This window comes from Quercus lobata, chromosome 1, assembly GCF_001633185.2.
Source record: "Quercus lobata isolate SW786 chromosome 1, ValleyOak3.0 Primary Assembly, whole genome shotgun sequence".
Lineage (NCBI taxonomy): Eukaryota > Viridiplantae > Streptophyta > Magnoliopsida > Fagales > Fagaceae > Quercus > Quercus lobata.
In genome coordinates, this window is record NC_044904.1 from 54023355 (window position 1) to 54036926 (window position 13572).

At 39.0% G+C, this 13572-nt stretch overlaps 3 protein-coding genes across 4 annotated transcripts; 2 read left to right on the forward strand and 1 right to left on the reverse strand.

The window, feature by feature from the left end:
• Positions 1–1059: 1059 nt before the first annotated feature.
• LOC115955717 lies at positions 1060–3156 on the reverse strand. Its single transcript, XM_031073990.1, has 2 exons — positions 3038–3156; positions 1060–1993 (listed from the first exon to the last, which is right to left on the reverse strand). The coding sequence occupies exons 1-2, from the start codon at positions 3154–3156 to the stop codon at positions 1060–1062; spliced, it is 1053 nt and encodes a 350-aa protein (XP_030929850.1).
• Positions 3157–8385: 5229 nt separating this feature from the next.
• LOC115961045 (probable acyl-activating enzyme 17, peroxisomal) lies at positions 8386–9140 on the forward strand. Of its 2 annotated transcripts, XM_031080160.1 has the most exons (3): positions 8386–8432; positions 8584–8806; positions 8942–9140. In XM_031080160.1, exons 1-3 carry the CDS (start codon positions 8404–8406, stop codon positions 9101–9103), a joined length of 414 nt encoding a protein of 137 aa, XP_030936020.1. In that variant the 5' UTR covers positions 8386–8403; the 3' UTR covers positions 9104–9140. The 2 variants fall into 2 exon arrangements, with proteins under 2 accessions (XP_030936020.1, XP_030935978.1); XM_031080118.1 differs by lacking the exon at positions 8386–8432 and having other exon boundaries at positions 8487–8806.
• Positions 9141–9290: 150 nt separating this feature from the next.
• Positions 9291–10917, forward strand: LOC115961181 (probable acyl-activating enzyme 17, peroxisomal). Its single transcript, XM_031080223.1, has 4 exons — positions 9291–9429; positions 9505–9603; positions 10341–10553; positions 10647–10917. Exons 1-4 carry the CDS (start codon positions 9409–9411, stop codon positions 10755–10757), a joined length of 444 nt encoding a protein of 147 aa, XP_030936083.1. The 5' UTR covers positions 9291–9408; the 3' UTR covers positions 10758–10917.
• The last annotated feature ends 2655 nt before the right edge of the window (positions 10918–13572 follow it).

Here is a 13572-nt window from a genome sequence, read left to right on the forward strand (position 1 = left end):
GACGACTAGATAGAGACAAAGCTCCTCTCCTGGCTATGAGGGGCTCAGCAGTGGTGGGGAGGAGAGATAAGCCTTCAACTCCTCGAACGCTTGCTAGCATTCGGCAGTCCACTCGAATGATCTCTTCAGCGTGCGGAAGAAGGGCAAACATTTGTCCATAGCCCTTGACACGAACTTATTCAGTGCCGCTATTTTTTTGTTGAGGCTTTACACCTCCTTCACATTTCTTGGTGGCGCCATCTCCATAATGGCTCGGATCTTGTCTGGGTTTGCTTCGATTCCCCTTTGGGACACCATAAATCCTAGGAATTTTTCTGCTGTCACTCCAAAGGCACATTTTCCTGGATTGATGTTGTAAGAGCGAAGGGTGTTAAATGTTTCTTTGAGATCTTCTAGATGATCTTCCTCCCTTCAGCTTTTTACTAGCATGTCGTCAACGTAGACCTGGACATTCCTCCCAATCTGTTGCGCAAACATTTTGTTCATAAGTCTTTGGTATGTTGCGCTTGCGTTCTTCAGGCTGAAGGGCATCACTTTGTAACAGAAGAGGCCTTGATTGGTCACGAATGAAGTTTTTTCCTGATCAGCTTCGTGCATTCAGATTTGGTTGTACCCCGAGAAAGTGTCCATGAAGCTCAGCAACTGGTGTCGAGCCATTGAGTCTACCAGGACATCGACCCTTAGGAGAGGATAGCTATCTTTGGGGCAGGCTTTGTTAAGGTCGGTGAAGTCCACACACATTCGCCATTTCCCGCTAGCTTTTTAGACCATTACCACGTTCGCTAGCCAATCGGGATAGTATACTTCCCTAATGAAGCTTGCGTCCTATAGTTTTCGGACTTCTTCTGCTATGGCCCGATCTCGTTCGGGGGCGAACACTCTCTTCTTCTGTCGGATAGGTGGAAAGGCGGGCGATACATTCAACCTATGCACCATGACTGAAGGGTCTATTCCTGGCATATCTTCATGACTCCAGGCGAATACGTCTTGATTGCCTCTAAGGAAGGTTATGAGCTCTTGACGGATTGCGGGGTTAGCGAGTGTTCCAATTTTGGTCATTCAGCCAGGATCGAAATTTTCAAGGGGTATCTCTTCTAGCTTCTCTACTGGCTCCGTTATCGTCCGGTGCTCTTCTATACTCAAAACCTGAACCTGATCCTTCATTTCCATCATGGCTACGTAGCATTCGCGCACGGCCATTTGACTTCCGCGTAGCTCCCTTACTTCGTAGTCAGTAGGGAACTTAATCATTAGGTGGTAGGTTGAAGTTATCGTCTTCCATGAATTGAGCGCGGGTCGTCCGAGGATAGCGTTGTAGGCAGACGAGCAGTCGACCACCAAGAATGTTACGTCCTTGGTTATCTGCTGAGGGTAATCGCCTACCATTACGGATAATGTGACCGCGCCCAAGGGGAATACCCGGCTCCCTCCGAAGCCTACGAGTGGGGCATTTGTCGAAATCAATCGCTCCCTGTCGATCCCCATCTGCTGAAACGCTAGGTAGTATAAAATATCTGCTAAACTGCCGTTGTCGACCAACACCCGGTGCATATTATATTCTTCTACCCGTAAGCTGACGACGAGCGCATCGTCATGTGGATGGTGAAGGCGTCGTGTATCCTCTTCTGAGAACCCGATTATGGGGCCTTCTCTTCGTGCTATCTTCGGTACAACTCCAGTCAGCTGAACATTTTGTACCATCCGAAGGTAGCTTTTGACATTTTGTACCATCCGAAGGTAGGTTTTGCGAGCCTTTTTTGATGACCCGACAACAGCTGTTCCTCCTACGATCATCCTTATGTCCCCTATCGGGGGCCTTAGTCGCTCATTATCCCGTTGGGGGTGTTGGTCTTGTGGGAGTGGATCCGTTTTCTCCTTGCTAACGAACTTCTGCAGTTTTCCTTGTCTGATAAGGGCTTCAATCTGCTGCTTTAGGTCATAGCAATTAGTTGTATCGTGACCATGGTCGTGGTGGAAACGACAATACTTATCCCTAAAACGTTTGTTGGGATCACTCTTCAGCTTTCCCGGGAACGTCAGAGCCTCCTCGTCCTTGATTTGCATAAGGACTTGATCTATCGAGGCTGTCAACGCAGTGAAGCTCGTGAATCTTCCCCCCAGGGGCTTAGGGTGCCTCTCATCCCTTCGGGTCTCCCGTCCTTACTTTCTTTCGGCCTTGGTCCTGCCGAGTGTCTTCCTGTCTCTCTTTTTTCTTTAGCCTCTCTTCTCGGGCCAACAACGCGTCTTTGGCATTCATATACTTTGTGGCCTAGTAAAGTACTTCCGACATGGTTTTTGGGTCATTTTTATACAGGGAGAACAAAAACTTACCCTTCTTCAACCCATTCGTGAACGCTACGACAAGTATCTTATTGTCAGCTTCGTCGATCAAGAGTGCCTCCTTATTGAAGTGGGATATGTAGGCTCTTAAAGTTTCATCCTCTCGTTGCTTGATACTTGTCAAACAAGTCGTAGACTTCTTGTATCGATGGCCTCTGATGAAGTGCGCGGTAAATTGAGCGCTAAGTTCTTTGAAGGTGCTGATGAAGTTCGATGTCAGTTGGCTGAACCAAATCCTCGTCGTGCCCTTCAGGGTTGTAAGGAAGGCCATACATATGATCGCGTCTGCTACTCTTGAAGGTGCATTAGGGTCTTGAATGTCTCTAGGTGGTCCAGAGGGTCCTTGACCCCGTCATAACTGTCTATCTATGGCATGCAGAACTTACTCGGCAGGGGGAAGGAGTTGACGGGGGCGGTGAACGGCGAGTCAGTTCAGTTGACAAGATCGTCAAAATCACTGGACACTCGCCCCTTGAGAGCGTTCATCATAACCTCCATTTGTTCCTTCATCGCCTGCATTTCTGTGATAGTAGGTGGCGGAGCCATATCTGCAAGGGAAGGGAGGCTCACGTTTTGTCGCTCCGGTTTGCTCGGGGCGTTACTTGCCTGGGGTCCCTCTTGGTTTCTCCTGTCAGCGCTGGTTCCTTCTTGATCAGCTCCTTGGTTATCCGGTGCTGCACTTTTCTGGTGCAGCTACTCTTCCAGGTCACAATTTTGTCTGGTGAGGCGTTCCACAACCGTGGCGAGAGTCTTAACTTGCTTCTCGAGGGTGGTCGTGGGTGGTTCCTCTTCTTGAATGTCGTTGGTGGTTGTCATTGAGTAGGTGAGCACCATGCAACTCTTGTCTGGGAAGTGATAATATGACTTTACACTACATGACTTCCCACAGATGGCGCCAACTGATGATGCCGAAAATATCACCAGTAAGTCACATAGTCCTCGCGCGCTCCAAATAGCACCTGCACAACAAAAAGAAAGGACCTAACAGAGAGTACCGGTGTGGTACCGGCCAAATACCCTCTGAAAGTCAAGTCAGAACTATTCTCATTACTCTAGAGTGCTAGAGAGGGTAAATTATGCGTACCTTGGTTCGTGAGGGTGCTTAGGTTTTTATAGTAGTAGGGGTTGACCCCTTTTCCTTGGAGTAGAAGTCTTTTCCTTATAAGAGTCTCATTGGGCGTATTTTGCAGGATCCTTTCCGTATAGGAATCCCTTTTAGGTTTCACAAAACGTGAAGGGCAAGTCATTTACTTATATACGCAAACGTGGTTAACAAGCATTCTTTGACTAGTGTCGTCAGCTTTATATTATGCCTTTGGTCTTCATCCTGTTAGCTTCAAGATAACCCTTCAGCTTTATTATCCCGTCAGCCTATTAGTGCCTCTCCTTACAACTTTATCCCGCCGTCAGTCATTAAATAGGGGCTGACGGCACAGTAGATGTCGTCACCAATAAACTGTCGACTTATCTTACTTGATCAATCTCTTTTATCCTTATCAATTACAAATATAGAGATATTCATTACAAGTGGCAAATTTGGGAAAAACTTATTAAGAATAAGGAATTCATCTTAAGCCCTCACCTATACAGCAGATCTTATGTCTCCTCCATTTACTTCATACTCTATCCCCAAAATTCTTACAATAGTAGGTACACAACACGTTCAAAAAGTAAAAAGCAACATGTTTACAATATTTTTATAGCAAATATTAATAGTATATTGTTATTAATTTTAACTCGGACTCATTAGTAAAATAATTATTTTTTCATTAAAAACAATTTGTCATGTAGCTTTTTTTAGAATAAATTTTTCTCTGCACAAATTATACAATTTTTTATTGAAAATTTTAAATTCATTTCAATTATACCCTTTTTTTTAATCCACTACAAATATATATATAATGGTTTTAGAATTTCTCCCCAAAAAAAAAAATGTGAACAAGAAAAGCCACATAGCACACGCGGTGGTGGTGAGAATGGATATTGGTAACATAGTGAATGGTTTTGCCTCAAGCCCTGCAAACAAGAGACCCAACCTAAATTTTTGGGCAAAAGGACCTAGGTGCATTTTTGAACAAAATTAACCAATTTTTTTTTTCTTGCAATAGATTATATGTTATTTACAAGTTTCATTGCCAAAATACTATCATTGTATTTTGATCAAAATTCTTGGCCAGTAGGACCTATGGAGATTTCTAAACAAAATTTAATTGAGTTATTTTGTTTTTTACAATGATTGAAATTTGATAGTTTCATCACAATTACATGTTTCATCTTATATTAGAGTCAATTTAGCTTTCAATAACTTTATATATATGTGTGTGTATAATAATTTTAGCAATTTTAACAATTTGTTTAAGGTAGCAAATTCTTATTAGTTCACATTTGGCACATCACTTATATTATCAGCAATTCATCCCTGACTACACGTGGGTTTAAATTATACAAATTATATTACACTTGATCTAACTTTTTAGAGTTACACATTTTTTACGCATTGAATTTGAGTAGATCTAAAAAAAAAAAAAACTCATTAATCTGATTACAATATCATTTATCTTGATTACTATCTCATTTATTATTCCTTATTTATAAATTTCCATATTTATATCTCTTATTCGCAAAAACATTCTCTACACTCTTTATCTATCCTGCTGCATCTGCTCCTTTCTTATTTTTTACTAATTAATCTCATCTTATGCATTCCAAAATATGTTAACTACAAACTCTTTTATTATTAAAATTTAGATGCCTTCAGTTTACTACACTTTAATTTACGCTATGATCATGTTATTAGTGCACTTTTGGGACAGAGGTAATATTCTATTTTTGGTTTTTTTTGTCTAGCAAAATATGGATAATGGTAAACGACTCCAAATGGAAGAAGCGGATTTGACTAATCCGGAAATCAAGAAATATTATTTCTAGTTATGCAATGAGATAGACCTAGACGACAAAAAATGTGTATAAAGGAGTTTAAGGCTCCGTTTGATACACTCAAATATATATTTTCAAAAACGTATTTTTATATATTTTTTCACCCATATATATTATGTTATAAGTTATTAGTAGTTACACGACACGTTCAAAAAGCAATAAGGATGGACAATATATTTACAACAAATATTAATTGTATGTTTTTATTAGTTTTAACTCGAACTCATTAGTAAAATTATTATTTGTTTATTAATAATAACCTGTCATTTAGTTTTTTTTTTAAATACTATAGAGAAAACATTTCTCTACACAAATTATACAATTTTTTATTAAAAATTTTGAATTCATTTCAATTATACCATTTTTTTAACCCACTACAAAAAAGAAAATATATATATATATATATCTATATATATATGGCTTTAGAATTTCTTCCCAAAAAAAAAAAAAAAGCATGAACAAGAAAGGGCATATAGCACACGCGATAGTGGTGAGAACGGATGGTATTGTACTACAGCACGGATCTAGTACTCACCAGCTCTCTCTAGGTGATGCACATGCCGAGGTTTTGCCTCGAGCCCTGCAAACCCCACCCTCCACACACCCCCTTAAGCTTCCCCCCTCAATAAAACCCACGATTCCAGAGTCTCAGAATCAAAGGAAGTTGCTTCTGCCGTGTTAAATATTAGCATAGATATGTGTTATATCATGTTGTGTATGCTAGAGTAGATGCGGAAGAGGAAGCATAGAGGAGGAACACTGAGAACACGAGGGTTACGTGGTTCAGCCTTACGGCCTACATCCACGGAGGAATCCCTTAAGTTCTACATCTTTATTGTATGAGAGTGTAGTACAATAACCTCCTGTGTTACAATGAACCCTAACATCAGTATATATAGGCGACTAAACCCTAGACTACTAGTACAAGTAGGAATGGGCTTGGGCCTATTACATTGGGCTAATATGTCTAATATATATCTCTAACACCCTCCCTCAAACTCAAGGCGGAAGCTCGATGAAGGCTTGAGGTTGGATAAGCATGAGAAGATCACTTGGAGATGCCTTTGAAGAAACCATAATGAAGAATGTGCCAAATGTCCAATTTCGGAGCTTCAAATGAAGAAACGGAGGCCAAAATCGGAATCTATGCGAAAAACTGAGCAAGATAGGCCCTTTTGGAAATTTTGACTTTTGGTCAAAAGTCAACGCAAAAAGTCAAAGTCAATTGGTCTAGAGTCAAAGTCAACAGTCAAAGTGCTCACGGGTCAGATCCGGGTGGTCCGGGTCGGTTCGGTCTGGGTCAACGGTCAGCTAGGTGATGTGGTGCTGACGAGACGACACTGCTGACGTGGCTGATGACGTGTCGCTGACGTGGACTAGGGCTGACGTGGACGTACTTGCGTGGCTGCTGACGTGGAGTGATGACGTCATCCGGTGACGTCAGATGCAGTTTCCGGCATGTGGAAGGCGTGTGAAGGCGTTGCCGGCGCGTGAAGCATATGCCAAAATCATGGCGGCGCGTGTGAGCGCGTGTAATCTCGGATGTGGGTCGGAATCGCAGGTTTCGTAGATCGGCGGACGAGGAGGCCGATAGGGCGGCGCGTGAGCCCAGCAGACGATCTAGAAGTCAGGAATCAATGGCGGCGCGTGGGAGATTTTCCTTTGGCTACTGTCACGCGTGGAGGCACGTGGCAAGGCTTTGGGTGACCGGATTTCTGGGTTTTGGTCGCGGGAGATCTTGGAGCACGTCTGTGGTGTTGGTTTCATCAGGTGAAGCTTGGAGTTGTGCAGATCTGATAAGTTAAGTCACGGCTTTGCTTGAGTTTGTGGAGTTTGGTCACAGCACAGAGCCATGGTGGCTGCGAGATGCCGTGGAGTCTAGATCCAGCAGAGAAATATGTGTGACTTCAGATGGTGGTATGCACGTGTGAATCTTCTTTGCTGTGTAGAGATGTTTGTTTGATGCCAAGAACGAAGTTTGGCTCTGATACCATGTTAAATATTAGCATAGAGATGTGTTATATCATGTTGTGTATGCTAGAGTAGATGCGGAAGAGGAAGCATAGAGGAGGAACACTGAGAACACGAGGGTTACGTGGTTCAGCCTTACGGTCTACATCCACGGAGGAATCCCTTAAGGTCTACATCTTTATTGTATGAGAGTGTAGTACAATAACCTCCTGTGTTACAATGAACCCTAACATGAGTATATATAGGCGACTAAACCCTAGACTACTAGTACAAGCAGGAATGGGCTTGGACCTATTACATTGGGCTAATATGTCTAATATATATCTCTAACATGCCGTTTACTCTCCTAAAGAAAGGAAGTTGCTAACCACATCCATCTTCTATTTGAATTAATTGTTCCATGGTTGTCTTCTATTTCTAATAATTGTTCCATGGTTGTCTTTAAAGACAACCATGAACAATTACTAGAAATAGATGGCGTTGTAGAGTTCTTTTTAATGACTGCCTCCATGAATGTTAACTGGGGAGGCAGCTCAACCGATATCCCGGGGGACAAGCTTATTGCCGTTGCAGCTGCTGTGAACAGGCAGTTTGGAACACACCTTGATTGTATGGATATAAAATTAGGATGGGCTAAACTTCGGGCCCTCTGGGAAACTTGGTCTCGGCGACCCATTGTGTGCCTCACAAAAAGGTTAATCCTACTACTGGAGAAATCAATATTAATGGCTTCGGCTGGGATCAACTAATGAGGGTTAGTCTTATTTTCTTTTCTGTTAATGCTACGTTTTTATCGTTCGTCTGTTTCTTTTCTTGATATGTTTGTTGTTCCTCTTTTTTTTTTTTTGGTTTTTGTTTCAATGTTTCTGCTTTGTATTCATGTTCATGCATAGTTGAAAACAAATACAAAACTTACGTACGTATGAATCCAAATCACACAATAGAAAAGAAAGAAATAAGTGAAAAAGTGAAGATGAAAAATTCTGCATTTTTTCTTGTATGGATGTTTAGTTCCTTGCTGTTCTTGTTATCTGAGCTTCTTTGTTTTGTGGTTTTGTTGATGAGGAGATTATTTTTCTGTCATAATGATTTAAGGATAGAGAGGCTCTAAAATAAGAGTGGTCTGCCATCCGGGCATGGAAAAGTACAAATTGTATGGCTGGCTATGATTGGTCTGCCATCCGGTAGGTTAACTTGCAGTTATGACCATTCATCTTGTTAAAGTACCATATCTACTTGTGTATTATATTTAGATGAAGTTAGGTTGCGCAACTATGGATTTTTATCCCAAATTTGGATGTTTCAAGCTGTATTTGTAATTTTGAAATGTGGCAGTTGCTTTGGCTCCACTGGTGAGGCATCTAATGTTGATGTTGATGAATACCTATGGCTGATGGGGAGAGCGTGCTACAGGCCTATCATTGAATATTGTGGTGGCACGGAGATTGGCGGTGGATTTATTACTGGTTCATTTTTGCAGGCTCAATCATTGGCTGCTTTTAGCACACCAGCTATGGGTTGCAGTTTGTTTATTCTTGGCAGCGATGGTTATCCCATTGTAAGAACCAAATAACCTTACTTTTAAGGGGGAGAAAGGTTTAATCATCTTGATGAATTTGTAGTTCATCCTTCTTTTTTATCGTACTTTAATACAATGTAATTAAAATAATCCTGTCATCTTTGTCTATTTTAGCCAGAGAATGTACCCGGGATTGGTGAATTGGCACTTAGTCCCCTCATGTTTGGTTCTTCTAATAAACTGCTGAATGCTGACCATCATGATGTCTACTTTAATGCTATGTTTGGAAGATTTGAGAGAGAGGAGAGTAGTGGAGAGGAGAGTAGAAATGAATGATTATCCTCTATCTTGTTTGGATGTTTTTAAAATTAAGTAAGGGGAGGTGAATAATTAGTCTTTTCATTTGTAATTTTGTTAATATAGTAAAGGTAAATTTGATAATTCACTTGGTCAAACATTTTAATACTCCACTCTCCTTCTAAATTTCTTCAATTTGGAGAATTAAAAATAAGGGGTTGGAAGGAGTTCAAATCCCTCTCCCTTATTCCTTAAAAAACATCCAAATAAAGTAATTAAATTACTCTCTCTCCCTCTACTCTACTCCCCCTCCTTCCCTCAACATCCAAACATAGCATAAGGGAATGCCCCTTTGGAAAGGAAGGTTAAGCGAATTCTTCTCCATCTTTATAACAGTTTGGTGTCTAGGCTTCTTGAAGCAGTTGGATTTTCTTATGCAGGTATTACGGAGGCATGGGGATGTGTTTGAGCGTACATCTAGAGGATACTATCATGCACATGGTCGTGCAGATGATACAATGAGTCTTGGAGGTATCAAGGTACACAGTGTCTAACGGAATATGATTTGCTTACTGATGCAACACTATGTGAAAACAATACTCATTCATGAATTCAGAAATATTCAGGAGAACTGCATCATGCCTTTCTGTTAGAGAAACTTCTAAATCTTACTGTTTTCTTCATAATTTTGTTCTCAAGATTTTTCTAAATTTTCTATAAAGCATCAATAAAATTTTTTGTTGATATACCGGTAGTGTCATGTGTGATACCTTTTCACAGATTGGAATTGTCGTTCATGTTTATGTTCATGCATATTAGCAAGGGAGTGAGTAGAGTGATTTTCTTTCCTTTTTTTCTCCGAGCTCTGTTGACACCTAAATTACTATTTTTGGTGCTAGTATCACACACAAACAATAGGTTGCTTCTAGGTAGTCAAATTTAAGGTTTTTTCTCAAATAACCGTGGTCCCCCCCCCCCCCCCCTCCATTTTTCTTTCATTAGTATCATGCACAAAATATGGTGTGCCTCCTACATATGTCAATAATTAATAATAATAAAAGTATAAGAAAAATCAGGATCTTTTGCTTTAGAAACTATGATGCTTGACCCACCTGCACATTTTTGAGAGATGCAAGATATAATGGATATTCTGTTAATGTTGTCCTTCATGTTTATTCAGAACACTTGCCTTGTATAGGGATAAATATATTAGTTGGATGCATTTCTGAATTACATCTTTATCAATGAAATTATGTGTTCCCTTCTGTTTGGGCAGGTGAGTTCTGTTGGAATTGAACGCATATGTAATGCAGCCGATAACAGTGTCCTTGAGACAGCTGCCATTGGGGTGCCTCCTTCTGGAGGAGGGCCTGAGCAGTTGGTAATTGCTGTTGTATTCAAGGATTCAGAAAACAGGATGGCTGACTTAAATCAGTTGAGGACATCTTTCAACTCAGCAGTGCAGAAAAAACTAAATCCTTTATTCAGGGTATTGATTTTTGCTCTGCGCACAGCTGCCCTTTCTGTTAAAATATGGACACATTTTAGAGAAGCATGCTAACTTGTAAACTCAATTACATAGGTTTCTCAAGTTGTGCCTCTCTCCTCTCTTCCAAGGACAGCACCAAATATGGTTATGAGAAGGGTTTTGAGGCAGCAACTTACTCAAGGTGCCCGAAATCCTAAGTTATGAAGGATGGATATATGTAATTCTTGATGAATTCACTTTGTCTGTTATATTCAGGCTCTGTTAAAGTGTAAAATAGCAATGTACAAGGATCTCTATCCCACGAAATATGAACAAAAAAATAAACTAGATTGAAAGAATAATGTAAAAGGAGAGCTTATATATTGGCACTTTTTCTACATTTTTTGGTGGTTCAAATTTCAAACTCAGCAGATCTACTCTAAATAAAAAATAGTAACATAGAAATTCTCAGAATGTACATGGGATCTGATTTTGTTCTCAAAACAACATAAAATGTGTTCTTCGGAGGTAATTAGAACAAGGACATAAGAAGTTGGCCACAGAGCTAATCAAGCAGTATATGATTTATGGTTTTTCTGTTTCTTCCAAGTCAAGGCAATACGATAGAAATGAGTCAAATGGCCATCATGGTTGATTGGATTGAATTTGAACTATTTAAAGCACCTCTGGTCTGACACATAATCAGCCAAGTGAGTAATTGTGGTATGTTCTTTTTCAAACAAGAAGCTCATGCATTAACTATTTATTAAGCTTACCACCCTAACTAGTGTTCAAACTTCAAAAGAGGTCAGCTAATCTTCTATCTTCACCAACTCCCTTTATTCGCCATTGACTTGATTCTTGAACAAAACCATGGTTCAAACTTTCAACATTTGGTATAAACACAAATGGTTCATGAAAATAAAATAAATTAATTAAGAAAACAAATAAGAATTCTACAAAGTAATAATTAACGCAACCAATAACCTATTCCATTCATATTTATAGACATTTTTTAATATTAAATTTGACATATCTTCTTTAAATTTTCACTTATTTTTATTTTAAAAAAAAGGCAAAAATAAAATAAAGAATGTTAAATAAGTGGTTTTTTTTTTTTTTTTTTTTTTTTTTTTTTATTTTATAAGAAGAAAAAGATTTATCTCACTAAATGAAGAATGAGCTTATTTGAGACGGATTGAGATAGGAGTGTAATAGCATTTATTATGACTTGGATTGAAAGGTAAAAATCTTTTTAATTTGATAAATTACAACCCTTGATAAAAAATAAAAATAAAATTTTTTATTCATATATCATTTTGGACTTGAATTTGAGCACAGCGGTAATATAGAAGCATAAACAATGATAAAATAGTTGATAAAGAAGAGAATAGCAAAATAGATATAGTCAAAATAAATTAAAACAGAGTATGGAATATGAAAACTGAAACAAAAAAAATCTTACTTGAAAATACTTCTATCTTTGATTAAAACTGAAAACTTCTGTCTTTCTTACAAGCTTTGAAAATAAACACTGTCTGAAGAGTTACAAGATTACAAAGTAAAATCTATAAAGGGTTATAAGATTATCTGTCTGGAAAGGTAAGGTTACAAGATTATCTATCTGAAGGGAAGGTTACAAGATTACAAAAAGAAAGTAAAGTACAAAAGTCTTTTGGAGGGAGGAAACGAAAGCTATTACAAAGTCTTTCTAAAAGTCTTTCTGAGGGAGAGAGCTATCTTGGATCTGTTGAAATGGAAATTTTGGACCTTAGAACTGGACCTGTAAATTTGGACCTATCTTCTGTCTTCGAAGTCTGTCTATTTATAGATAAAGTGAACCACTGTAAGTCTTCAAAAGTAACCTGAGTTAAGTAAAGTGAACTCAAGTTAATCTGTCAGTAGAATCTTGAACAGTAAAAGTCTATCTTGAACAGTAATAGTCTATCTGCATGTGAATAATATTCTGTCAAAATATCTTTCTGGATCTGTCTGTATTTGTCTGGACTGTAATGGATCTGTCTGGAAGCTATTTATGCATGTCGGTGAATAGTGATTTGTCTCTAGTGAATAGTGATTCGCCGTTGTCTGTCGGAAGAGTATTCTGTCTGTCTGTGCCTTCTGTCTATCTATCTATCAATCTGTATCCGCGTAGTTATCATAATCTAGCGGATTAGAGTTATCCTCATACTACTCATACTCATGGAGCACACCATAATCATTACATAGGGCAATGTATGAAATAGGAACGAAAATAGGAACATGATCTTTGGCTGTCATCAATCTGGGATCTTTAACAATCCTTCTTTTCCCAATGAGCCTTCCTGCTGAAGGTCTTGGGCCATACACAGCTATCCTGTCGGTGTAGCCATATAAATGAAAACCTCTATCTAATTCTTTCTGTTCTTCATAAATCTTATTACTCATGAAATTAGACGATTCTTGAGCCAAAGCACCTGGATCATCAAGTGATAAGTAAGTATCTCCCGTATACCAGTTATATTCCAGGATACCACACCAATCATGGATAAGGACTAAAATGTGTGCTGGCTGAGCTTCCATATAATAGCTAGTGTCCCAAACTGGAAAAGTACTCCAGATTTCTATCTTCATATAATTAAGTCCTCCAATCTGTGCTACTGCTTCTTGGATAACTCTGGGAAATAAACTAATCTGATTTGCAGAAGTAATGGTTAATTTTCTGATAAACCCTGCTTCTAGCATTTCAGATAACCATAAGGGATCACAGATTACTAGATCTTCTGTCTCTGTGTTGATAAGTAATCCCAGGTAGGGATCAAATATGTCTCCTGTTCTTTCATAAACTCTGTCTGAATTTCCAAAACTGTCATACCATTTAGCCTTATGAGATAACCATATATCACCTGTCATGTCTTCTGTTTTGATAAATGCTGTAGAGACTAATACTTTAAAAAGATACATCCATCTGTCATAAGAACTTGGTATAGCTTTATGAGTTAATATATTCGGTTGGATTTCAGGGGGTAAAGTTCTAATAGCAAGTCTTGTTTTTTGCTGA